The 27,442-nt window shown below is 36.4% G+C and overlaps 1 protein-coding gene across 2 annotated transcripts in view; it reads left to right on the forward strand.

Moving 5' to 3' along the window:
• The window catches only part of LOC106873240 (RING-type E3 ubiquitin-protein ligase PPIL2), a 98,599-nt gene that overhangs the window by 44,049 nt on the left and 27,108 nt on the right, over positions 1-27,442 (forward strand). For both annotated transcript variants that reach the window (XM_014920512.3, XM_014920513.3), the window contains exons 10-14: positions 5,031-5,078; positions 6,549-6,624; positions 12,893-12,999; positions 18,741-18,830; positions 26,656-26,689. In XM_014920512.3, the coding sequence (XP_014775998.1) occupies positions 5,031-5,078; positions 6,549-6,624; positions 12,893-12,999; positions 18,741-18,830; positions 26,656-26,689 (355 nt within the window). The remainder of the gene's footprint in view (positions 1-5,030; positions 5,079-6,548; positions 6,625-12,892; positions 13,000-18,740; positions 18,831-26,655; positions 26,690-27,442) is intronic.

Consider the following 27,442-nt stretch of genomic DNA (forward strand, 5'->3'; position numbering starts at 1 on the left):
GCTTGGTGGAAGTGTGGTATTATAACATGGCACTTGTAGATGACATTTTTGCGTAGACAAGAGGGCATAATTGAGAAACCCAACAATTGCAAGTTTTCCTACCTGTTCCATGGTTGGAGTTTACTGCTAATGAGGTTGAGCTCTGTTGTTTCATTGTTAGTGGAGGAAAACCTGAAGTGCAATCTGTATTTGTATTGGATTGGGAGGTGGTATTGCAACTAGTATTTGCTGTCGCATAGGTAGGATTGTGGGATGATGGCTTGGGTCTAGTATTATTTAATTGTTACTATTGGTGTTCTCTTCAGAATCACTGCTTTCAGTTTTGGATACAGAAATATCTGATTCATTTTCATATGTATGTGCTTTTCTAGTTCACTCATACATTTGTTTGATTTCTCCATATCTTTCATTGAAAAGCCTTCAAATTTAGAATCACTGCTTGACAGCATGAAATTGTTATCTAGTTTAAAAGTTGAAAAAAAATCACCAAAGAAAAAAATGTGGAAAAGAAATCTCCCAAAATTTGCAGAGCTCAGATATCATGTCAAACAATGTCCGATAATGTAACTCAACTATTTACAAAGTGAAATCATGTGTTTTCATGAATGTACTAACAAGATGTGGCCATTTCAGCTGTTTTTCATTGCAGTTTACATCTGTTTTCTTGATATTTTGATGTGTAGTCATGGCCAGAATGTATGACTCACTGATTTATAACAAGAATTCATCCCAATGATGTTATTTTTAAACACTAGTTGATCGTTCAAATTTGTTTTCTTATCACATAGTGCTAACATGTTTTCTGCATGATTATTGAGCCCTGATTGACTGATCCAGCCTCTGATCGGTTGTCATTCTTGTTAATCATTTTCCTGTTGTAAAGAATACCTGGTTGAAGAATTTTGTCAGAAAGTCATGCTCAAATAAAGATTCCGTATAGAGAAGGATACAGCACTTGACAAATTGGTGAAAGATTGGAATTGGCACAGAACTGTTTCAAGGTCAATAAACAACTCAAGATCTACTGGAAAATATGGATTTAACAAACCAATGGGTTGTTCAAAAACCACCACCAAGTGAATGGATGATGCTATCATTCTAGCCACCAAAAAGTCACCCAGAAAGCCTTCCGAAGCTATTCAAGCTGTTCTGCTAGAAGACAAAAGTTCAATAACCCACCTACTGGAACTAGCAAACATACACATCAAAATGCCAAGAAAAGAGATGTAAACCGCAAAGAAAAACACCTGATACAACCACATCATCATAGTTGCAATAAGAGTAATATAGCTAACACGGTAACAACATCAGAAAATCAAGTCAGAACTGCCATATATACAACTAAATATGATAAATGCTTATGCAGAGAAAAATCAAGATGCCTATTGATGAATCTCTGTATGAGTACAAATCTTGTATATAAATGTATGGTACACACAAGGGGAGGACTGTATGTTGGGGCAACTGCTGATTCATTCAAGTTGTGGAGGAGGACAAACACACATACATGCAATGCAGGTACAAATTCATTTTCTTTATTAATATCAAAACTGTTCTTGAAATCACTGGTTTTCCTTTCAGAAATCAGAATATCCAATATGTTTGCCCTATATTTTGCTGGATTACGCCATGTCTTCTTTTGAAAATCCTTCACATTCAGATTTGCTACTTAACAATCTGATACCATATCAAATAATGTCAATTGTTTACAAAAAGAAATCACATGCTTTCATGACTGTACTAATGAGATTTGCTGTGAAATTTTCATTTAAACATGAAAAGGTTTTCTCAGGCTGGTTGCCAAGTTGTGGAAGAGGACAAACACACATACATGCTATGCATTTCTTTCAGTTTCTGTCTATCAAATCCACTCACAAATCTTTGATTGGCCTAGGGCTATAGTAGAAGACACTTGCCCAAAAGAATTCTCAGGTGGTTTTGGGCAAGCTGGTAACAAAAGGGATGTATGATAGAAAATTCAACAAAATAAGTATTCCATCTGGTGAGAGATAAATATTATTATTTAAAGGTCACAATACATGTATTAAGGCGTTACTAATAGTTTCATATGTTGAGAGAACTCAAGCATATTCTTCAGGCTCAAACTACACATCATAACGAACTAAAAAGTTGAATAAATAGAAGAAACACAACAAGTTTCTAGTTGCCTTCTCAGCTTCATCGCGTTTCTTCAATTTATGCAATTTTTTAATTTATGATATGTGGTGTGCACTTGAAGAATATGTTTAGGTTCTCTCAACATATGAAATTATTAGTAGCACTTTAATTCATGTATTATGACCTTTAAATAATAATAATAATAATAGTAATAATAATAATAATAATAATAATAATTGTTTTCAGTATTTAAGGAAGCTGACAAATACAAACAAGAAATCATACTACCTAACAAATACGAAGAAGAAGAAGAAGAAACAACAAAAACTATAAAACAAATGAAATCCAAACTAAAACTAGAACAGCAACGGACCATGATAAAATGATAGCAAGAAAAGCCCCTACATGGTAAATACTGGGCTAAACTAAATGCAAAAGAAATAGAGAAAAATCCCAGCAATGATTGAGAAGCTCAGGACTCAAAGCAGAGACTGAAGGATTTTTAATTGCTGCACAAGACCAAAGCCTCCCCACCAGAAATTACCAAAAACATATAATGAAAAGAAACATAACAAGTAACTGCAGAATATGTGGAGATGGACAAGAAACAATAAATCATATTATCTCTGGCTGCCCAGTCCTGGCTAAGAAGGAATATATTCACAGACACGACAGAGCTGGGACCTATATACACTGGAAGCTATGCCAACACTATGGAATAACAACAGAAAAAAGATGGTATAAACACACACCAGAAAAGGTCACAGAAAACGAGAAAGCAACCATACTCTGGAATATGCCAATACACACAGATAGAGAAATTAAGGCAAATAGACCAGATATAGTTGTCAAAGATCATAAAGAAAAAAAATGCTTTCTAATTGATGTATCAATACCAGCAGATGACGTTCCCTAAAAGAAATGGAGAAACTTTCAAAATACAAAGACCTGGAAATAGAGGTAACTCGAATGTGGAATCTAAAAACAGAAACAATTCCTATCATAGTAGGTGCCTTAGGTATAATAAAAAAAATATTCAGACAAATACGTAACAAAAACACCAGGACTTACAAATATATATAACATACAGAAAATTGCACTACTGGGCACTGCACACATCCTATGCAAAACACTTTCAATACAGTAACCATAAGAGCATCACAGCAAACCACAGCACATACCCAAGGCGCACAGAACTGCGCTCGGTAGTGAAGTGAAAGCACGTTATAAAAATAAAACTACTGAACGATAATAATAATAAGGATATATATATATATATATATATATATATATATATATATATATAGGCACAGGAGTGACTGTGTGGTAAGAAGCTTGCTTCCCAACCACATGGTTCTGGGTTCAGTCTCACTGTGTGGCACTTTGGGCAAGTGTCTTCTACTATAGCCTCAGGCCAACCAAAGCCTTGTGAGTGGATGTGGTAGACGGAAACTGAAAGAAGCCTGTTGTATATATTCATATATATGTGTATGTATTTGTGTGTCTGTTTTTGTCTCCTTACCATTGCTTGACAACTAATGTTGGTGTGTTTACATCCCTGTAACTTAGCGGTTCAGCAAAAGAGATAGGTAGAATAAGTACTAGGCTTACAAAGAATAAGCCCTGAGGTTGATTTGTTTGACTAAAAGGCATGGCTGCAGTCAAATGACAAACAAAATAATATATATATATACACATATTGTTACGAACGCCCGCGCGAAGCACCTCAACGAAGAGAAAACTCTCGCGCACGAACGTCGACGCTCAGTGAGTCAGGATGTTCGACACTACTAAGCCCAGCCGGAGCACGTAACAATGACAATAGACAGGAAGAAATAACACTGACCATACGTTGCATAGTGAAACTAACTTTTTTTTTTTTACATCATAATACAAAACAACATTGCATAACAATAATTCAATAACATAGTACTTGCTTGTGAAATAACACATGTAACAATAGTTTCCAAGCATTTAACAAAGGTTTTCAATCATTACATAATCAAAAGTTTACAATCAAGGTTCGTGTCTCAAAAGTCAATTAAAAGTTCTTTTTGCTTCTTTTGCTTTTCTTTTCTTTTAACAACATGTAACAACAAAGTTCTCTCTTTTCTTTTCAACCAGTTAACATCACAGTTAACAAAGTTCTTTGCCTTTCTTTTCTCCACAAAAGCATATAACAACGCAAGTACACTTTCCTTAAAGAAATATACACAAACCTTCACTGCAAGAATTTCCTTTCTTTCAAATCTCCCACTACATTGACAAGAACTGACCAACGTAGTCTACTACAATCTTTTGCCTGCCACAACAGTTCCATCTCTCTGTCCCTCTCTCTCTCAGACTCTATCCATTTCGGTCACTGGTACCTTGTGTCAATAGCCTCTCTCTCTTAGTCTCTTTCTGTCAGACTTATCACCGACCGCTCTGTCCATCTTCACTGGCTGACCGCTTGTCCATCGACTGCCATTCCATCTGGCTCCTCTACTGGCTGCTGGCCTTTACACCAAACTCGCGTTCTTCACCCAATGACTTTGTTTACGCCAACTGCGTTTACACCAACTGCGATTCCCAAATCTATGCTCTCGTATTTATGACAAATACCGTACCCAACAGTCCTACGCTACCCCCTCCAAAGCTGGGTCAGTTTAGTACAGTTCCTAACTTGTTTTTCTAAACTTTTGATGACCAGAAAGGGTCAGAGATCACACTCCTACGCTATAAATAACCGTGTTTGTTGACAGGACAAAGGAAATACTATTGTCCCGAACAACTAGCAAACGGTTTCAAACTCAGATCGGGGAATAGGGACATAACATTATTTTTGCTTATTGGCAGTCGCATCAATATTCATACGTACATTTATATGTTAATATATATTACTTTTTAAATATCAACATTCAACATTTCAGGAAACAAAACAAGCTGCTACCACAGGGAAGTTGGATAAGTTGAATTCTGTAAGTAATCTTTTAGTCATGTATTCTTTTACTAATTCCAGCTTGTAGATTCTGGTGATGCTGGGACACTATGGCAAAAAATAAGTCTCTTAATGTGTTGTTCAAACCCAAGAAACTCATGCTCTATTGATTGATTTAACCATTTAATACATTTAAGCCTTTTAATACATAAGTTTTCTATTTGTTTTCTTCAACACTAGTTAAAGTTTTAATATTTATAAATATAAATCCATGTTACAGGATTCATTTGGTATGGTAGTGGTTTTTATCATTGTATGGTCGCCATCATTATCAAAAGCATGATGCCTCTTCCCATTCACAGGTAGACAGAGAGAACTGGAATTAACTCCTACATCAGTTAGATGCGTCACAAACTAATAGCGGGTTGGGACTTTGAATATACTAGAAGTGTAGCAGTAGTTAGTAGGAAGAACATCTGTAAAGTGAAGTTTAGTCAATGTTAAGACTGTTTAGGTTCTGTTATGTAAAATAGAGGATCTTAGTGCCGGCGTCAGTTGTAAAGGTAGTATAGGTGTTAGTGTAAGTGTTGTTAGTTCTGTTGATTAGTATCCTTTACGAAGCATTTGTCATAAGTGTAATGGTACATTGTTACTGTGGGAGGTCTGTGGAGACTGGATAGAAATGATGTTGGTATGATCTTCTAGATGTGTTATGTTAACCTGCATAAATGATGGAATAAGCTGGCAAGCAACTTGGCATTAAAGGTACGAGCAAATATGTGTAGTCGGAGATAACTGTAGGTTTGTGCATATGTGATGTGGATAGATGATGATGGTGGGTGGAAAAGTGTTGTTTGGTAAACAGTGGAAAGGAAGGTCAAAGAAGAGGGAAGATCTTGGGATGTTGATCCTTGTAGATAAGATGTGGGACTACAATCACATTACCCATGATGGCAGCATGGAATGTTAGATGTGAATATAATGATTGTGTGGCAAAGAATGTTGAATTAGAATGTGGGTACTTTGTTAATATGTTGTTTAATCCCAGGTCATTTCTGATCCAGTGATCGTAGGATTCCCGTCTTTTATTCGGATGTAACACATCTAGAATTACATTATCTAATTCAGATTTCCAGCTACTAGAAATAGGAGTCAAACTTCCTTGTCTTTCCATTTGTAAGGCAAGGAGGTTGACTCCTATTTTTAGTAGATGAAACAAGGACATATACACTTCATCATTTACTAGTACAGAGTTGGACGCTATGGTTGAGTATTGTCAATTATATGGTACAGTGTAGTGCTGTTGTTGTTATTCAGCCCCAGGAGGGTCTCTGATTCTACTGACTTATGATCAAAGGTAATTCCTGTCATGTGATTTCATTGCTATTTCTACTAGTGAGGAAAACTATTTAGAGTTAGCAGGAAAATCATTTAGAGTTACTTCCCTACTTGTACTGTATCTTGTTTTATGTCTGCTACATCCTCATTCATCTAAATCCTCTTTTTTCAGGCTCACTACTCAACAGGAGCTGTAGCTGCTGCATTTACTTCAACAACATTGGATCCAAACACACAACACACACCAGGTATGTTATCATCATCATTGTTTTAACAGCTCACTTTTTTCATGTTTGTATGAATCAGATGGAATTTATAAAAGCAGATTTTTTACAGCCGGATGCCTTTCCTGTTGCTAACACTTGTCTCAAAGAAGGATAATATGAAATTGTGACCATGTAAATATTAAAATGTAATTTTTTCTGTTTATGGGAAAGATGGAAAAGTAAGAGTGAATATTTATTTTATGAGTGCTGTGTATTAAGTCTATAAAATTGTGCATAAAGTAATCATTGTATTCCAGTTTCCTACACTTTCCAATCAATAGCAGATGAGCGACTACAGACACAACACAGGCTACACTTTCAGGCTTTCTGGATAAAGTTTTCAGGAATAACCCAATAAGTTTACTATTAATTCCATGAAATATTCATGGGTCCTGCTAGTAACAGAATGAAGCTTCTTATGTTTCTCCTGGTTTCCAATGAGTTTTAGCATCCGGTTGTTAGATTTTTCAAGATATTTGGCCAGTCCAGTTGTGGTGGTTTTGTAAGGGATTTCAAATTAGATCAAGCCTTGACTTCCTTGAGCTCTGAGAAAGTAAAGACGATCTGCATTTACCTTTGGGTGGTACAACTTATTGCAAGTCAGCAGCTTACATATTTTCCTTATTTTGTGGATATTCCAGTTCAATACACTAAAACTATAAATAGAAACCAGAACTGCTCAGGAATTTATGGCTAACACCTTACGAGTGTTTTAGGACTACTTGAACTCTCCTGTAACATTCCTTCCTGGTTTTCTCTTTCATGCTTGCATGCTTAATGCCAGAGCCCTCATTTATTCCAAAGTATTTGTAAGTTTGTTCCTGCTCAAGTTCTTTTATAACTGTCAATATCTAACACCACTGAATGTAAGGTCTTCAATTTCCCTTTCTGTAAAGTAGCCTTGGCATATTTATCAAGACCAAGTTCCATCTCGATGTCATCACTGATACTTTTGCAGCATGTAGTCCATCAGGCTCATTATCGTTTTTGCTATAGTTTTAAGTCATCCATTTAAAATATGATTTATTTTCTTGTCGCCAATTTTGTACCCTTACCCTGTTGTGTTAAGTTCACTTATAAGGAATATTAGGGCTATGCAAAAAATTAGAGGCGAAAGTGAGTTACCTTGGAAAATGCTGCATTTGATATCAATATTGTTTGTTATTATAACAAATTTGGAAACTTGGCAAAGTAGAAAGCCTCAGCAGCTCTTTTAATATAATTAAACAAATGTTATTTCACTCCTTCTAACCAGTTTCAAGATAATGTTTTGTTAACAGTCCTTGTCTTCTTCATGACTGTGAGTATCAATGTCACACACAACCTTTTTACTGTGTTACTCCGTATTTATTCTACAGCCTATAATGTTACACAGTTCAAAAATAGCATCTTCCTTTTTATACACGTGATTCAGCGTTTGCTTCAAAATTGTAAAATAAATTATTTTTGTATGAAAAATTGAATTACGCCTTCTAAATTTTCTTGGACTTTCACTTTCTTCACAGTGACATTCATTTAATCGTGAATTTTATAACATTTAGTACATGCTCCAAATAAATGTTGACATTCTGTACTTTCTTACATTGCTGGTACATACTACCTTTTGCTAAATTGGTAACTTTCCTTTTTTTTTTATAGCCTAACTATGCTACAGAAAGTATGTTTTGCACCTATATTAACTACATTTTGTTTCGCTTGAACTTCGTGTGCGTACATTTTGCTGTTTTCAAATTCTATGAGTGTGTGTGTTTCTCCATTCATTACATCTGTAGTAAACTATAGTGAAGAACATTTTACCCTGTTTTAATGAGCCCACATCTAATGAAGTAGCCATCTTTATGGTTGGTGATCCCATTGAAAATCATGATATTCTCATTCGTGTTCAAGATAACCTTAAACGTGTTTCAGAGACTTATCCCTCTTATGATGCTAGGTACACAAAGTATGATCAGACATGGAGTGGGATATGACACCTGGCCATCATGTCATATCCCACTCCATGTCTGATCATACTTTGTGCACCTACTCTTCTGCTTTCTGTGGAAGGAACATGCTCCACTGGTCAGGTGCTCCATTTGTTGTCAACATCCTGTGAGTGGAGGACTGGGCATGCCATGGTTGATGATGCACTGATGCTGCAACATCTCCAGAGTTTCTTTGATGGTGAGCAAATGTGGTCTCTGTTTGTCAGACTTGCTTTTCTGCAGCTCATTTCTGTGAGCTGAAACCAAGGCACCCAGAGTGCCATCAGGTGCTCACAGTCCTCTGTCAGTCAAGCAGTGCAATCAGTGGAAGTTCTACTTTGGCATTCTATAGAGATTTTGTGGCAGACGAGAGCAACAATGTTCTTGGGGAGACTCTAGGTGTCAGTGAGAATCAACTGGCTGGTCTGTTCTGGAAAACTTTTGTGCCAGGGACATGGATAATTTCTGGAAATCTCTGGCCTGAAAACAAAAGGGAAGGTGGACAAGGAAGTGCTACCTTCCAGCAAATTTGTGGAGTGGATAAATGTGGCAAGGATGGTCCAAATGAATAGGGCTTCTTCAAGCATGTACTTATAGATTGAAGGAAGAGGACAAGAAAAGGGCACTTGCCCTAGTGGTCAGGGCAATTGTGGTTTTACAGAGTTTCCACAAGCAGCCATAAGAAGTCACCCTCTTTTGGGGAATTAATCATTATTGGAATTTATATTTACTGTTATTCTTTTTTACACACTCCTTTATATAATCTCACATTGTATTATCCTGTATTATTCCCAGTATTTTTGTGAACCCTTTAGTGGTTAATAAAGAAAACTAATTACATTTTGAGTTCAAATTACACCAAAGTTGATTTTGCCTTTCACCCTTTCAAGGTCTTGAAATAAATACCAATCAAATACTGGAATTGATGAAATCAACTAGCCCCCTCCACGAAAATTTTAGGCCTTATGGCTTTAACTGAAAGGATTATTAAAAGTGGCAAACTGGCTTTAGGCAGCAAGCTGGTAGTACAAAATGTTTAGCTGCATTTCATCTATCTTTATTACAGTTAACATTCCACCAAGGTCAATTTACCCTTTCATCATTTCAGCTTCAATAAATTAAGTGCCATTTGAGTACTGAGGTCAATACAATCAACTTAGCTTCCTCTCCCCATATAAACTTTCAGGCCTAGAGCCTATTGTAGAAAAGATTATTATTATTATTCAAGGTGGCGAGCCAGTAGATCGTTAGCACGTGGGTAAAATGCTTAGTGGAATTTCATCCAGCTTATCATTCCTAGTTCAAATTCCTCCGAGGTTGACTTTGCCCTTCATCCTTTCAGGGTCAAAAGAAATAAGTACCAGTTGTTCACTGGGATCGACATAATCAACTTACCCCTACCCCCAAAGTTGCTGGTTTTGAACCTATCATTATTATTATTAGACAATAAAAAGAGTGTGATGCAATTTGTAATAGATTGTTGATTTAATGGTTTGAACAATAATTCAACAGATCGTTTTCAGGTTCAAAATGTAAGACAAATAAACAATCATAGAAACACAGAAATTCAAAATGTAAATGAGGAAATCCTGCATTCCTATTTTGATAGAATGACATCATCAGTTTTCAGTTTTGTAACTGGTAAAAGGAAAAAGAGAGAAAGAAAGAAAAAAGAAAAGAAAAGGATATTTAGTTGAACAGTTTTGTGTAAATATGATGAAATTCACCTGTCATTTTATTCATTCTTCCAGGGCGTGATGTTAGTAATTCACAAATATATTTGTCCTCATGCATTTTGAGGAATGAAAGTGTAGTAGATTCAGAATATTTTCTGAGAATGTACACTTTCAGGTGTTCTTCAAAATTGCAGCTGTTTGATGTAAAATGTTCAGCAAGTTCTGTCAAACTACTGATATGCTTGAAGTCATACCTGTACCCATTGAATTTTTTGTTTAATTGTTCTGTTCTACAACCAACATAAATCAAGTTGTGTATGGTGCATTCTGCTGTGAACATCAAATGGAAATCTTTGCACGTCCCACTTTCCATATTAATCATAACATTTCTGTTATGATAATGGAATTGACTTGTGTTCAAAAAATTTCCTCCAATGTGCCCAATTTGCAGCAGATGTGAATGTTGTACAACCAAAGTTTCAGAATGGCTGGATGGCTTTCTACTCTCTGTAGCAAAAAGATCAAGTTCCTATATTTGGGACACTTTTGATTTTGTGTCCAAAATTAACAACTCTTGTAAGCACCGAAGTAGTGTCGAAAATTGTTGTTTTGGTAACAATGGATGTTTCTTCACTATATCCCAATATTGACAACAATGGCAGGGTGGAAGCATTCATGAATGCCTTCAAAAAATGGTCAAACAAAAGTATTCCATCTAATTTTCTCTCAGTTATTGAAGTTTGTGTTACAAAGTAACACAATGAAGTTTGGGCAAAAATTTTACCACTAGTTGAGGGGTTGCACCATGGGTACCCCCATGGCTGTTGATTTCACTAATGTCTTCATGATGAAATTTGACACAGTTAATGAAAACATTCAAATCCCTGCTTGTTCATGAACCAATGCTCTGGTTACGATTCATTGATAACATCTTGTTTGTCTGGGAAGGATCACAGAACAGTGTAATTAACTTATTACATTTCTGTGAGTGTTATGCAAAAGCTGACCTTAAGTCCAATATAAAATTTACATCCAGTTTTTCGAAAGCTAGGATTGAGTTTTTGGACCTCCATCGCCAATCATCCACATCACTCCAATCATCCACATCACTTCAATCATCCACATTACTCCAATCATCCACATCATATAATTCGGTCAAATCTGAAATCCTAATTCTTGAGGATAAGATGGATTTGTACTGATATAAGGGACTACTGAAAACATGCAAATGCTTTTGTACAGCATTTTGTCAAAGGTGGTTACAGTGAATCACAATTAAAGGAAATCACAAATGGCATAGCTGAAATTAGCAAGGAAAGTCAAACTTCCATGCATAATTTTAGCAACTAAAGTAAAATTTGTGATAGAACTTCTTTAGTGGTTAACTGGCACCAAAATTTTGCTGACATTTCAAAAGTACTGCCTGAATTTTACCAGCATATTGCAGAAAAATATCCTCATTTCAAACAAATATTCCCTCAGCTGCCTATTGTAGCCTTTAGACAGAATAAAAATATATAAGAGAAGCATTAACTACTACCACTAACTCCAAGAAAACTACCATTGGAGTTTCTGAATGTTGCACCTTGAAAAACAGCCACAAGAGATATAATCCTTGTTCATTGTGCAACAACATGAGTCAAATCAATTCCCTCATGAATCATAACAGAAATATTATGATTTATGTGGAAGGTGGGATTTGTAAAGATTCCATTTGATGTACACAGTAGAATGCACCAAACATAACTTGATTTATGTTGTACAACAGAACAATTAAACAAAAGATTCAATGGGCACAGGTATGACATCAGGCACAATAACAGTGGTCCAACAGAGTCTGCCTAACATTTTACATCCTCCTAAACTTTCAATGTGAATTACTAACATCACACCCTGGAGAAATGAATAAAATGATAGGTGAATTTCATCACATTTACACAAAATTTCTTTCTTTTCCTTTCTATTTTCTTTCTTTTTCCTTTTTATCAGTTACAAAATTGAAAACTGATGATGTCATTCTATCAAAATAGGAAGGCAGGATATATTTTGAACCTGAAGAAGACAGATGATCTGTTCAAACTGTTAAATAAATACATCACATTTCACTCTTCTTATTGTTTAGTTATCGTTGTGAAGAGTTACGTCAATCTTTATGAAATATAATTATTATTATTATTATTATTATTATTATTATTATTATTATTATTATTATTATTATTATTATTATTATTATTATTATTATTATTATTATTATTATTATTATTATTATTATTATTATTATCATTATTATAAAGGCTGCAAGCTAGCCAACTCATCAGTGCATCAAACAAAGTGCTTAGTGATAATCCTTCTGGTTCTTTACTTTTGAGTTCAAATTTCTCCAAAGTTGACTTTGTTTTTCATCCTCTCAGGGTCAATAAAATTAATACCAGTAGAGCATTGGGATTAATGACTAGATCCCCTTCTCCTAAAATTCTAGACCTTGTGTCAAATGTGTAACCATTATTATTATTATTATTATTATTTCTGAATGTTAACAACTCTGAGAATGAGATACAACTGTTGTTATTTTTAAATACTTTGTTTTATTTTTCTTCTCAATGTTTGTAGCCATCATTGATGAAGAGGTTCTTGTCTATGAACGTGTGAAGAAAAAGGGCTACATACGTCTCACAACCAACAAAGGAATCCTCAATTTGGAATTACATTGTGAAATGGTGAGGTTTTATTAATGTTTTTCTTAATTTCTCATTTCTATTTGTAGACAGTAGCATCATAGGTTACTGCTTTCCAGCCGCTTATCAGTGCATTTCTGAGGGTACAAGAAACAAGAGAGTGTCTAGAACAAATATTATTAGCAACTTCGCACAATGAAATATCATTTCCCCCTCTCCAATGTTTCCTAGCTAATATTTAAAGCCCTTGTTTACACACACACATAGTTGTGCAGTAAGAAGTTTGCTTTCCAACCACATGGTTTGGTGTTCAGTCCCACTACATGGCACCTTGATCAAATGTCTTCTACTATAGCCCTGGGCTGACCAAAACCTTGTGAGTAGATTTCATTGAAGGAAACTGAAAGAAACTCATTGCATAAGTATGTATGCATGCATTTATTTAAATGTGTGCATGTGTTTGTACCTCCTTGTCTTGATATCTGTTATGGAAGAATCCTAATCACCCCCATGTGACTGAAGGGGGACTAACTGATTACACTAGATAAGAACTGAGTGGACAGTCAAGGGTATAGTTGTATGGTGTTAGTTTGATTGTGTTGGTTTACTGTGTTAGTTTGTGTTTTGGTTTAATAGTTGGTAGTTGAATAGTGAATACTGAATATTGTACTGACGTTTGAGTAGTATGGAGTGTGTTCTGTGTTAACATATTTCTTCAATAGGTTGTTTTTAGATAACCACAACCAACTATATATTTGTGTAATACCATTTTACACCAGACTTATATACTCACGTCGTAACATTTTTTGGCAACAAGATTATTCGAAGATACTGCTGGACCGATTTTTGCTTGAACATGTAAAGTTTACTACAGTAATTGAATTGCAGAAACAGCAACAATGGCAACAACAGCAGTTGTTGGAATTTCAGAAGAGCAACTGTTAATACAACTGATACTGAAGGAAACAGAAAATACATCTAGTTCATTCACACCTGATACTGTTTCAAACTTGATTGGAGTAGGGTACTACCTTCTCTGCTTGCTTTAGAGGATAGGAAATTTTTAGAGAAGAATACTGTGACTGGCAAGATGAGAAAAAAACTCGACTTTTTGTTGAGAAAGTTGGCATCAGCTGAGCATGAGGAATATTGCAATTACATATTACTAAAGAACCCAGGTGAAGTCTGTTTTGAAGAAACAGTGAATATTCTATCAAAGATTTTCAGTGAAAAAAGCTCTTTATTTAATACACACTGGTAATGTATGAATATTACAAAAAAGAGGACAAAGATTTTGTTACATACACTAGAATTGTTAATAGGGAATGCAAGAGATTTACAATTAACGAACTAACACCAGATATGTTTAAATGCTTAATTTTCAAGCAAAGTTTAACGGTAAAGAAAGATGTGGAAATTCCTAACCAAATTCTAACTAGATTAGAGCAGAATCAGAAGCTAATACTACAAGAAATATTTGAGGAATGCCAGAGAATAATCAACCTAAAGCATGATACAGAACAAATTGAAGAAAGAAACTGTTCTCATATACAGTTGGTGCGACTGAAAGTAAGAAATGAAAAACAGAAAATTAACTCATGTTTTGGATGTGGAGAATTACACTATGGATTCAACTGTCCTTATAAAAACCAAAAATACTTCAAGTGTGCTAAGATAGGTCATAAAAAATCACACTGTAAAACAAAACCTAGAAAATGATTCAGCAGATAAGAAAATCATGTAAACAGTTTATCAGTAACAAGAAATACAAACAAGACTCAAAGGAAATTTGTAGATGTAAAAATTAATAATACAACATAAAAGTTGCTCCGACTATATTCCAGCAACTGATGGATGCATTGCTTGCAGAGTGTGATTTTGTGGTGGCCTACCTGGATGATATTTTAATTAAATGTGAATCCTATGTTCAACATGTCAAGCAAGTTTAATGTGTTTTCAAAATATAAAAGATTACGGTTTCAACCTGGGTGAGGAAAAATGAGAATTTTTCTTACTTAAAATTAAGTACTTAGGACAAGTTATTGATAAAAATGGTCATTGACCAGCTCCATCAAGGGGAGATGCAATTAAAAGTATGCCCCCTCCAACAAATATATCTATCATACAAGTTTTTTGGGGACTTGCAAACTATTATCAGATTTATATACCAAATATGCACAAGGTAAGAGCTCCACTAAATAATTTACTAAAAAAGATGTAAAGTGGAATAGGTCTGAAAATTGTCAGAAGATTTTCAACGAAATTAAAAGGACTTAACATCAGATTTGTCTTTAGAATATTTTGATACTGCATTGAAGATTGTACTAGCTGCAGATACCAGTGATTATGGTATTAGAGCAGTAATTCTACATATATACGAGGATTTTATCATGAAGGGTGTGACCTATGCTTTACATTCTCTGCTACCAACAGAGAAAAATTACAGCCAAATTGAAAAAAAGACTGTAGCGATTACTTTTGCTGTAAAAAAATTTCATAGATTCTTACACATCGACTACAGACTGACCATCATCTATTATTGTCTATGTATGGATCAAAGAAAGGAATCCCTACCCATACAGTTAATAGGTTGCAATGCTGGGTAATTATATTACTAAATAAAGATTTTAAGATGGAGTTTATACCATCTAAGAAATTAGGACATGCTGATTGTTTGATACTAAAAGATACTAACCATTTGAGGATTCTGTGATGGCAGTGTTTCAAGCAGAAAAGGAGATTAAAAATATTGTATGTAATGTATGAGAATTACCAGTTACATTAGAAGAAATCAAACTAAAAGCGGAAAATGATGAATTTATTAAAAAAGTGAAAGGAATAATTCTGAGTGCTGAAAAAAGAAATAAAAAATATGCATTTTGCAGAACACAACATGAATTCAAACCTGTTCTCAGTTTGTGGCAATGTGCTAATATATGCACAAAAAGTGGTAGTTTTGACCACATTACAGAAACAAATACTAAGAGAATTTCACATTGGTCACCCGGAGATTTCAAGAATGAAATCATTGAGATGCTGTGTATTGGTCAAGAATGGACTGACAGATTGAAGAACTAGTGAAAGCTTGCAATCGATACCATGATAGACAACAATGAGGTAGTTAATTATCCTACCGAATTTCTTAACTCATTGGACCCTCCATGCCTTCCTCTACAAAGAAAGAAGGAAGGGATTCCAATAATGCTGCTTTGGAATTTGAAGCCGCCAAAACTATGCAACCTTACACAACTGGTTGTTAAAAAATTTCTTACCCACATAATAGAGGCTATCATAATTTCCAGGAGTGCAAAACGAGACGATGTTTTCATACCAAGATTCCTCTCATTCCATCAGGAGTGGCTATTCCTTTCTCCTTTCGGAGGCTTCAATTTCCCATTCGTGTCAGCTTTGCTATGTCAAAATACAACTCACAAGGTCAGACACTATCTGTTGCTGGTATTCTTTTGGACGAGTCATATTTTTCACCTGGACAACTATACGTTGGCTATTCGAGAGTGGGATGCAAGGTGAATCTCTTTGCATTTGCCCGAAATGGGAGAACAAGGAATATCGTGTACAAGGAGGTGCTACAACCAAATCAAAATGGAGAAATGTATGTTTCTACAATTTTTTGCAAAAGAGTCCTCTCATTTCATATCCACAACCACTAATTTTCAGGTAGCTATGGCAGCAAGGGATGCATTCGATCGGTTGCCATCACATCTACATCAGCAATGATACCAGTATCTTAACAAAGATATGCAACGTGAATCCTGCATCCCTGAGGTTATCAAAGACTGATCGAGACTTACTATTGTTCAATGGAACGACAAATAGACATTTGGTTTCTCTCTTTCCTTTTACAAAACCCTTACACTTAAGCCTTTATAGGTTGACCACTTGACTTTAAGTAGTTATTCCACAAATCTAGGAGGACTGATCGTTTATGAGCACAAAGCCATAACACCAACAAGATTCCAATATATTCAAGACCTCGTTATAGTTATCCATGGAGCAGGAAATAATATATAAGGTCAGGTTTATAAGTTTAGCAATGCCAAAACACACTGCAGTAATCTCATGCTTATGTTAATGATTTTAAATGATTTTCCCACTTAATTCTTAACCAAACATTTTGGCAACATATGGGTTATTATAATCAGATTGCATATCTTTCATTTATTTTGAAATTGAAATACCCTGGTGTTGTTATACATTGACATTCCCTGGCAATGCCGGGAAAACTGCTAGTGTTTTTCTAAATTATTTTCAAGTGAATAACATTATAAAATTTTTTTTTTGGTATAAATATTTTGTAAAAGACCCATTTGTAACCTCAATTTTCTTCCATAGATTTTTTTTGAGTGCATTCAATGTATCTCACTTCCAAAGATTTGGCTGCTATTTCTAGCACGCCCTGCTACCATGTAACTGGTATTCGCGATAAAGGACTCAAAATACCTGTTACGTGGTAGCAGGGTAGGCAAGAAATAGCAGTCCCAAATCTTTCCTTTTCTGGGGAAAGGTGCTGCTTTTACTTGATTTCGATGTCACATTCGTTGAAAGCATGCAAAATAACTTGGAAAAGAAAAAAAAACCCATCAAACAAAACAGCGTTGGGTCACAGGTAGTCTAATACATATATACATTCCACAATGTAACCTCGTGGACATCGGTGTTGATTTTTTCTTTCTCCATTTTTCCCTTCTTTGAACTTTCCTTGTTTCCGACGAAGGGCTCCGCCACGTTGTTGTTTTTTGTTACTGTTTTTTGTCTTTTCTTTGAACCTATATATATATATATATATGTGTGTGTGCGTGTGTGTGTATATACACACACATACATCAAATATGCACACATAATGGGCTTCTGCACAGTTTTCTTATAAAGGGTTGGTCAATTTATGACTATGGTAGAAGACACCAAATTTCACTCAGAGGATCATATTCGAACCAAATGACTGTAAAATAGACATTTGAACTACACAGTTAGGACTATGATCCCACTCTCAACACTCTCATTATGTCATTCCGCTCATGCTTTGGGATAATTTGGGCAAAGAAGGCTATGTTGTAAATCCCTTTGAAGATCTGTTTTTGTTAAATAACCAGGAAGGAGATTTCAGTAGGGCAGTGACTGTTGAGTTGTTGTTGTTAATGTTTAACCACAGGTCAGCTTTGAATGAGAAGATCTATGATCAAAGGCTGTCTTTTTTTCTGTATGGAGGGAACCCATGCCATGATATCCAGCTTGTCTCTCTTTTTAGGATGGCTGTTATTTGAAGGAGAATTATCTTCACAACATTTTTTTGTGAAATTTCAAGGTTAAAAACCAACTTTAGTCTAAATAGAAGAATGGTTTCATTCAATATCGGTTTTTTTATCTCTAATTTATCTCTGATCCAGCAGACCCATGACCAAAGATATCCTAATTGCAGCCATCTTCTCTTTTATTCTGACATAGTGTAACTAACGCTACATTATTTAATGTGTTCTATATTTTATTCGGCCATAATGTATATATGTCTTCTTTCTTATTGTTTGACCCCAGGTCAGTTCTGTTTCATCAGACTCTTGACCAACAGTTTTCTAGTCATGATTATTCTTTCTCTCAGACATAATGTATCTAGACTACATTATCTAATATGTCCTTCCTGTTTTTTCTAAAAATACTATCATGTTATTTAAGAGAGATTTGACTGCTATTTTTAGTAGTTCAAACAACCAATTAGAGGCTCCCTCGTCAATGCATTTTTTCAATATTAAATTATTTACCATTTTTAGGTACCAAAGACCTGTGACAACTTCATAAAACTCTGTTCCAATGGTTACTATAAAAATACCATCTTCCATCGGTCAATTCGCAATTTTATGGTAAGTTCTTTATTTTTTTTATTTAGTTTTTATCACAATTGGTCAACAATAGTGACACCATTGGTTACCAGTTTCCAACAGCAATCAGTAATTAGTTTACTTTAAATCCTATGGGAAGAGTAACAAGGGAGTGTCAGTATTTCACTGCAGAACAAATATGACTTTGTTTAGAGAATAAATTTTCTCACTGGTATTGGTGTATAGTCTAGATAGGCTGGATGAGCAATGCACACTCACCAATTTTCTCCATAATAATTCCTACTCCATCAGGATAAAATCTGGTTATAATTTGTTTTTTAATCTGATAATCTAGATACCGGGAAACAAAATATAGTCATGTTGACTTAAATTTTTTATTGTATATATATGTATGTATGTGTGCATGTTTAGATATATGCACACACATGCAAAGTGTTCATATTTAGTTATCAAACGAGAAAAGATTGTTAACTAGGCAAGGAATATGGATATTACTGGTCTGTCTACCTTCCCTATCATCAGTAATAAAAGCCAAAAATATTTTGGAATTAATGACAATTGCATATATTCGTTGTGAGTAAAGCAGATTTTGGAAGATATGGCAGTCAGAGTTGTGTACATTCAATAAAACCACATCCCACCATGCTTTCACAGTGCCAGTGCCTACATTTGGGATATTAGACACATCAAGAAATTTACAACTAAGGCATCAGGACTGGGAAGATATTAACAATGATTGGTTATTTCCACATCAACAGTGGTACTGACAGAATCTATGTTAAATGGAAGGCTGGAGGCAGAAGCATAATATCAGTCTAGATGACCTTTGAGTGCCACACACTTAGACAACCTCTACTGAACAGTAAAAAGAGAAACGAGTATGTTACATGTATACTCAATAGTAAAGACAATAACATCATGAGATTAGGCAGAGAATTCCTGAGCAGGTACTATGTGTGCACAGCTGTTCCCTATGAACTAAAAGTGACTGGACTAGCTATTTAGACAGAAATTTGGAGAAATGCTTATCATTCCAGCAGAAAGTTATACATGGATACATATCCTGCAAGTCAGGTAATACCAAAAGCCTTGGCAGGAGTAGTAGCATCTCCTGGACCGGCAATAAGTATATTACATCTCACTTAGTAAGCTATGCCTCCGCTGTCCAAGAACAAGAGACAGCTACAAAACCCCTGATCAACAAGAGAGATGAGGATGCCTCTACACCTCCCTATTGTGCTTAGTAAATGTCAGTTTTTCCATATCAATGTGGAAGCTTTTACCCATAACTAGCAACCATCCCAAATATACACAAGATACTTCTTTCCCAAGAGACATGACATCACTAAAACTCTCTGCAATGCTGTTCCTCAAGGAGAATTGTCATGGGAGCTACACTGAAAGTGTACTAGAACCAGAAAGTATCTAGATCTTTATAAACAATAACACTGTTGGAACATTCTAATAAAAACAGCAACTGTGTGTAAACACAACAAGCCAGACATTGTATGGAACTGAAAATAACAAGCCAGACATTGTTGTATGGAACTGAAAATAAAAGTAGAGACCAGCTACCAGTAGATGTGAATATCTTGTTAAAAATTGGGTAAAAGGAGAGCATCTGTGGAGAACTAATGAGAAACTCTATATATTTTCATTTGTACCTGTTATTGTAGGTGTCTATTCATTTCTTGGGGTCACCCTTTTTAGGAACTTTTTCTCCTAACAAAGAAAGCTGAAATGTAGAAGGCAGACATTCTCTAAATGCAAGAATAAAAAGATAAAAATTTGCAAATGTGGCTGTAACTCATTTTAATATGTACACTGCATGCAAATTACAGTATTTGTATTAAGAGAGATAAAAGCAGTTTTTGTGTGTTCATATTCATATACATAAGAGATGTTTGACTGTTACATCACTTGGAATCACAGCAGGAAGAAAATACGTCTAATTGCTTTAGTTGCGCCGTCAAAAAGCTCTAGATTTAATTCTCCTACAATGCAACACCACAGCATGCGCCATCCAGTGGCCAATGGATGAGACAACTGGTTTCAAGGGAGGTAACTGTCTACATGCCCCCACCTACAAGACTCGAAGTCGGAACTAATAAACGGTGGACGGAAATTTAAGGGAATACAAACGCTGAGAGATGGCAAAGAGGCAACAGTGGGAGAAATGTGAAAAAGAATGAACATTGAGAAAAAAATCTGCATGTACAAAGAACAAAAGTAAATGCAACAGGCATACAAATGGTAAACAACAGTGTGTGTAGTGTGGACATACATATAAATGTCTGTGTGTTTTTTTCTCTTTTTTTGTTTTTGTAACAAGAATGTGAAACTGGAAAACACATGAGTGTCACCATAACACTTAAAGTGAAGCAGAAAGTCATTTAAAAATTGTTTTTGATAGTCTTTTCTGCCTGAACGTGTTGAGGTTGGTGTGGGGTTTCTTTGCAATTTGTTTGTTTTGTTGGGTGTAGGTGCCTGTTGTGGTGGTGGGCATGAAAATGTCTGTGGAAAGATAGGTGTGTCTGTTTCGGTGAATGCTTTTTTAACTCTGTCGACAGAAACAGTTATAGCTTTTCCATTCATGTCCACAGTAAACAGTTTTTCTGTGTGCTTAAGTACACAGCAAGGACCCGAATAAGGTGGCATCAATGAACCTTTAACGGAATCATTCCGAATAAACACATACATTCATGTGGATATGTCAGAAGGAACCACAGAAGGTACAGACTGTTGTCTGGGCAACATTGGAGGTAGGTCTGCACCGAAGGATCTAAGTTGAGTGATATACGATGTTGGGTCAGCAATCTGTACATCAACAGTTGCTAACATTTGGTCAGGTAGTGCCAAAGTGGTGCCATTCAAGAGTTTGGCAGAAGAGTATTCCAATCTGTTTTGATGGCTGAACGGTAGCCTAGTAGAACAATAGGAAGGAATTCCAACCAACGGTGGGGTTCAGGAGCAGCATGAATCGCAGCTTTTAGCTGCCTATGGAAACGTTCTACCATTTTGTTCACAGCAGGGTGGTAGCTTGTGGTGTGAATATGCTGTATTCCTAGTAATTGTGATAGTTCATTAAAGAGACTAGCTTCAAACTGGCAACCACACTCAGTTGTGATGCTGGAAGGTGCTCCAAAATAAGAGATCCAACCTGAAATGAGTTCTCTGGCAACAGAAACTGCAGAAATGTCCGCTAGAGGAATGGCTTCAGGCCATTTGGAGAATCTGTCAATGTAGGTCAGGATATACGTGAACCCGCAACTGATAGTCCATGGTCCAACAATGTCGATATGAATGATATGAATGTCATTATGAATGTGCTGGAACCTGGAATCTGGCTGGTGGCTGGAAGTGCCCCAAAGGAGCTCGAAATAAGCTTAAACATGGCTGAAATGCCTGGATGTGATAGCAAGTACAAGGCTTCGAAAATAGGACAACGATAATGCTCGGGGACCAGGGGGTCAGGGTGATCTGGTGGAAACATCAGAAAGAACAGTCCCTTCAGATGATAGAAGAGGCAGGTGCTCGAATTTGCAACAGGAAAACTATGGTGAAGTCATGTCCAAAGAGTCCAAGGAAGGTTGGTCTGCAGCCAGATCAGTTGAGGCAGAGGACAAAGAACAAACTGGGAGGTGAGACAGGGCATATTCAGGAATGCTGTCTGTACCCGCAACGTGGAAAATGTCACTGGTGAACTGTGAGATATAATCCAAGTGCCTGGTCTCTCTGGACGAGTACTGGCCATTTTGGTAAACAGTGCAAACATTAACAGTTCATGATTGGTGGAAACTGTGCACTCCCTACCCTCGAGAAGGTGAACGAAGTTCTTCACTGCAAGATAAATAGCTAAAAGTTCTTTACTGAAAATGTTGTAATGCAATTCAAAAGGTTTTAACTGGCGAGAAAAGAAAGCCAGTGGATGAGTTTGTCCATTTACAGTTTGCCACAACACATCACCCACAGCTAAATCAGAAGCATCAACTGTGAGACAGACTGGCATCAGGAGCAGGATGAGCCAAAAAGGATGCGTTGGCTAGCTTGGTCTTCACCTCTTTGAAAGCTTGCAAAACAGTAGGAGACAATGAAATATTAGCATTTTTAGTCAGCTGTCATTTTAAAAGCTGGGTCAAAGGAGACAACTTTTCCACATAGTTGGAAATGAATCTTCTGTAGAAATTAATTAGACCCAGAAATGTTCTTGACTGTTTTAAAGACACAGGAGGTGACAAATGTTTGATGGCTTCAACTTTAGAAGGAACCGGGTGAATGCCATCAGCATCTATGAGGTGTCCCAAATATTCCAAGCTGGAAGATCCACACTCACGCTTAGACAGATTGATCTTCACACTAAAAGAACGCAAACGGAACAACTGTGTCAAATGCTAAATATGATGATCTTGAGCGATGCTAGCAATTGGGAGATCATGTACATATGTGAAAACAAAAAGTAAGCCACAAACGACCTCATCAGTAAATCTCTGGAATGTGCTTGCTGCATTACGAAGACCAAAAGGCATGGATAAAAATTCAAATGCTCCAAAAGGTGTTGTTACTGCTGTCTTGGGTATATCTTCTGAGTTAACAGGTATTTGATGCTAGGTCGATTTTGGAAAAAAATTTGCATCTATGTAGGGCAGAAGAAAAGTCCTGGAAAACGTAGAATCGGATAGCAATCTGGAACCGTGACAGTATTAAGCCTTCTAAAGTCACCACAAGGATGAAAATCGACGGTGCCTTTCTTTACTAATTGCAGAGGCGTGGCCCATGGGCTCTTGGAAGGATGAATGAGGCCAAGCCGGAGCATATTCTCGAATTCAGCTCTGGCAATCTGCAGCTTTTCTGGAGACAAACGATCAGGTCTGGAAAATACAGGAGGTCCTTTAGTCATTATAAAATACCTAGTAGAATGAACTGGCTTGGTTAGCTGGGATGTCAAATTCGTTAATCCAGGAAATGAAGCAAGTAACTGTAGATACGTGTTTCCAGCAGTGGCTACAAAGAATGAAGGACTCACAGCAGGAAGGGTAGTATCCTTTCCGGAGGCAGTGATGAAGACGGTTCTATCCAAATGTTGACGTCCCCTGACATCCACCGGGAGTGAATAATGGTGAAGAAAATCTACACCCAAAAGTGGATGTGGTAAGTCAGCAATAACGAAAATCCACTGGAATATACTATGGAGTGACAAATCGAGAGTAAGAGATATTTGACTATAAGTCTTGATAGCAGAATGGTTAACTGAAAACAAAGAAATGTCCGAGAGAGCAGGATTGGTGAACATATACTGTCGAGGCCAAATGCTAACACCGGCTCCTGTCATCATCATCATCATCATCGTTTAACGTCTGCTTTCCATGCTAGCATGGATTGGACGATTTGACTGAGGACTGGTGAACCAGATGGCTACACCAGGCTCCAATCTGATTTGGCAGAGTTTCTACAGCTGGATGCCCTTCCTAACGCCAAACACTCTGAGAGTGTAGTGGGTGCTTTTACGTGCTACCGGCATGAATGCCAGTCAGGTGGTACTGGCAACAGCCACGCTCAAAATGGTGTATTTTACATACCACCTGCACAGGAGCCAGTCCAGAAGCACTGGCAACGACCTCGCTCAAATGTCTTTTCACGTGCTATCCGGCACAAGTGCCAGGAAGGCGACACTGATAACGATCACGCTCAGATGGTGCTATTTATGTGCCACTGGCACAGAAGCCAGACAGCTGCTCTGCCAACGATCATGCTCGGATGGTACATCACGATTTTTTCTTCCTTTATAAAATGAGCAATTTTCTGCTCCCTCAATTCCATGGTGAAGCGAAAATGTAGTTTTTGCAACTGGAGTCCTACTTTATTGCTACCAGTACTCACCAGCCACTGGTCAAACTGCACATTGCATTGTCCAGCTTACCATCCCCACTTGTTTCGTCTGTCAGGAATTTGCTTACAGACATACCAGATGGGATGTCCTATGAGGAGTTCCGAGGTTCAAGTCCGAGGTGTATGCATGCATGCATACATACATACATACATACATACATACATACATACATGCACCCCCCCCCCACACACATACACACATATACACATACATACATACATACATACATACATACATACCCTGTCTGTCTCACACTAACAAAAGAGTTTCACCACACTTTCTGTCTCGCATACTCACTATAAAAAGGAAATAAAAAATAATTTCAGTTATCTCTCTCTCTTTCTTTCTTTCTTTCTTTCTCTCTCTTTCTTTCTTTCTCTCTTTCTCCCTCTCACACACATACACACACCAGCAACATTACACACACACATGCCAACTTCAAAAGAAATCGCGCTCTCTCTATCTCTTTCACTTTTATGACGCCGGTTCCCTCTTTCCCTCCAACACTTTTTACGGAAAAGGCCGATGTGATTTAAACTTTCCGAGACTTCCACCACACCCCAACCCGTTTTTCGGACCACATAAAGAGTTTTGTAGCATATTAGCAGGCCAGGATAGTTGATTCCACTAAAAAAATCCGATTTATTTTTTCTTAGTGAAAATCGTGCGAGTGTTATCTAAAAATTTAGCTGGAGTTTTTCATGGTGAATTTGAGATTAAAAAAAAAAAATTTATCCATATTCTTAATCTCTGTATTTTTCCCATACATTGAAAAATAGATGGTGAAAAGATCAATGTGTGTGGGGAGTGAAATTCCAAGGATTTCAGCACACCGGTGGCAGGCATCCATTTGGGGGAGCCATGCTTTTCACATGCGCAACTTTAGGTGGCCTGCTCCTGTGTGGGTAGTAGAAACGCTCTTTTTGTGTATGCTCTTCAGGGCAGAACATGCAATGTTGTCTATAGCAAAGTTTTATAGACAAGTCTTCATTGCAGCCGATGTGGTTATAAACAGTGATCCGGAAGCATTGGCCGGATCATGGCAACATGACTGATAGACTCTTCCTCTTTTTTATTGGACAATGCTGACTTCTCCAACAACAATGCTCACTCATCTGATATCAGTGATTGGCTAAGTTGCTCATAGAGTTAACCAAGAAGTGACAGGCCCCTTATTTGCTGGTAAATTTTCCTAAGTTACTCCAATCCAGATCTCCAATGCAAACCTTCAGATCAACCTTCTCCTATGCAGATCTCTAATGCAACTTAAAAAAAAAACAGTCAAGGAGTGAAAATAATCGATAAACTAATTCCTAATGAGATTTCCCAATCAAATTGCCAGCAGACCATTTTCAGCCAAATCAATTTAAACGGATTTCGCTCAAATCTGATGTCGATGTTACTTATTTTGGCTTGAAATAAAGCACTTGATCACTTAAAAATCCTAGCTTAATCCCGGGCAATGCCGGGCTATACTGCTAGTGTGTATATATATATATATATATATCGTTTCATTCTGGAAATTCCTAAGACAACACTAATGCCAAGCTGTTTCAACCCTTACCCTTCTCTTGGACAGCATGAGTAGTGTGGAAAGAAGAGTCCCTCTACAATTACAACTGCTGGTTTTCCACATAAACCTTCCCAGGCCTGCAACCTCTTTGGAGGCAAATCTATGGTCTTTAAAAATGAAGGATGCTTGTGATGTAATTTATCTATGTTTAAAATATTCTTTTGAAAAATAAACATGTCATAACAATGATTAAGCTATACTTAGTACTACTACTTATAAGATAAAAAATATTTAATTATAGATTAATTGTAAAGTAAGAATTTATTGTAGTAATTGAAAAGTTCAATGCTGCATAGTTGATATATATATATATATATATATATATATATATATATATATCTGACAGACAATTACCAATTGCATCAATTATTTGTTATATTTTACAGATTCAAGGAGGAGATCCAGATGGAACTGGGAAAGGTTTGTTTGTTTCTATAATGTGTTATCTTGTATATATTCCCTTCCCTTCTATACTTACATGTGTGCAAGGATTTATGTGTTGGAGGTGTTGTTTGGCTTCATCAGAGTAAGAAGTGCAGTGTTCATGACCTTTATGAAAGCCTCCATGTTTTGTTTATAGGAAGGAAGTTATTTTTGCCTATAATGGAACAGATTCCACTGAAAACACCCAAGGACTACATTATTTGTTAAACTGAGAAAGGATTGGATTAAGTCTACCATCCACATGTTTATGAAGAATTGTAAGAAGTATCAACTAACTCCACAAATATGTTGGGAAATGTGCATGACTATTAAATTCTAGTAGCTAAAGCAACCATTTAAACTTGTTCTGGTTGATATTTGCAGTGTAATTTAAACAGAAGTTAAATGTTTACAAATATTAACAATGTTCCTTTTTCATTTGTTGTAGATTATCTGTGTAGCTGTACTGAAAAGTTCCTTTCTTGGTGCAGGGCTAGGCAACATTTTCTTGTTGGAAAACCAGCAGTTGCCCAGCCCTGCATACTAGTCTCTCCTCTCCACATTACCAGGAGGAGTAGCAGACATTTTGGCACAGCCAATTTGATGTTGCTCACTCAATGATGACTTATTTGATATCAGACATTTTAATTTTCTCTTGTTTTCTCCTCTCTCTCTCTCTCTCTCTCTCTCACTTCCCTCCCCCCTCTCACCCCTCTCTCTCTCTTTCTCTTTTCATGTGTATAAGTATAT

Source organism: Octopus bimaculoides, chromosome 24, assembly GCF_046866305.1.
Source record: "Octopus bimaculoides isolate indiv1 chromosome 24, ASM4686630v1, whole genome shotgun sequence".
In the NCBI taxonomy this organism is placed as follows: domain Eukaryota; kingdom Metazoa; phylum Mollusca; class Cephalopoda; order Octopoda; family Octopodidae; genus Octopus; species Octopus bimaculoides.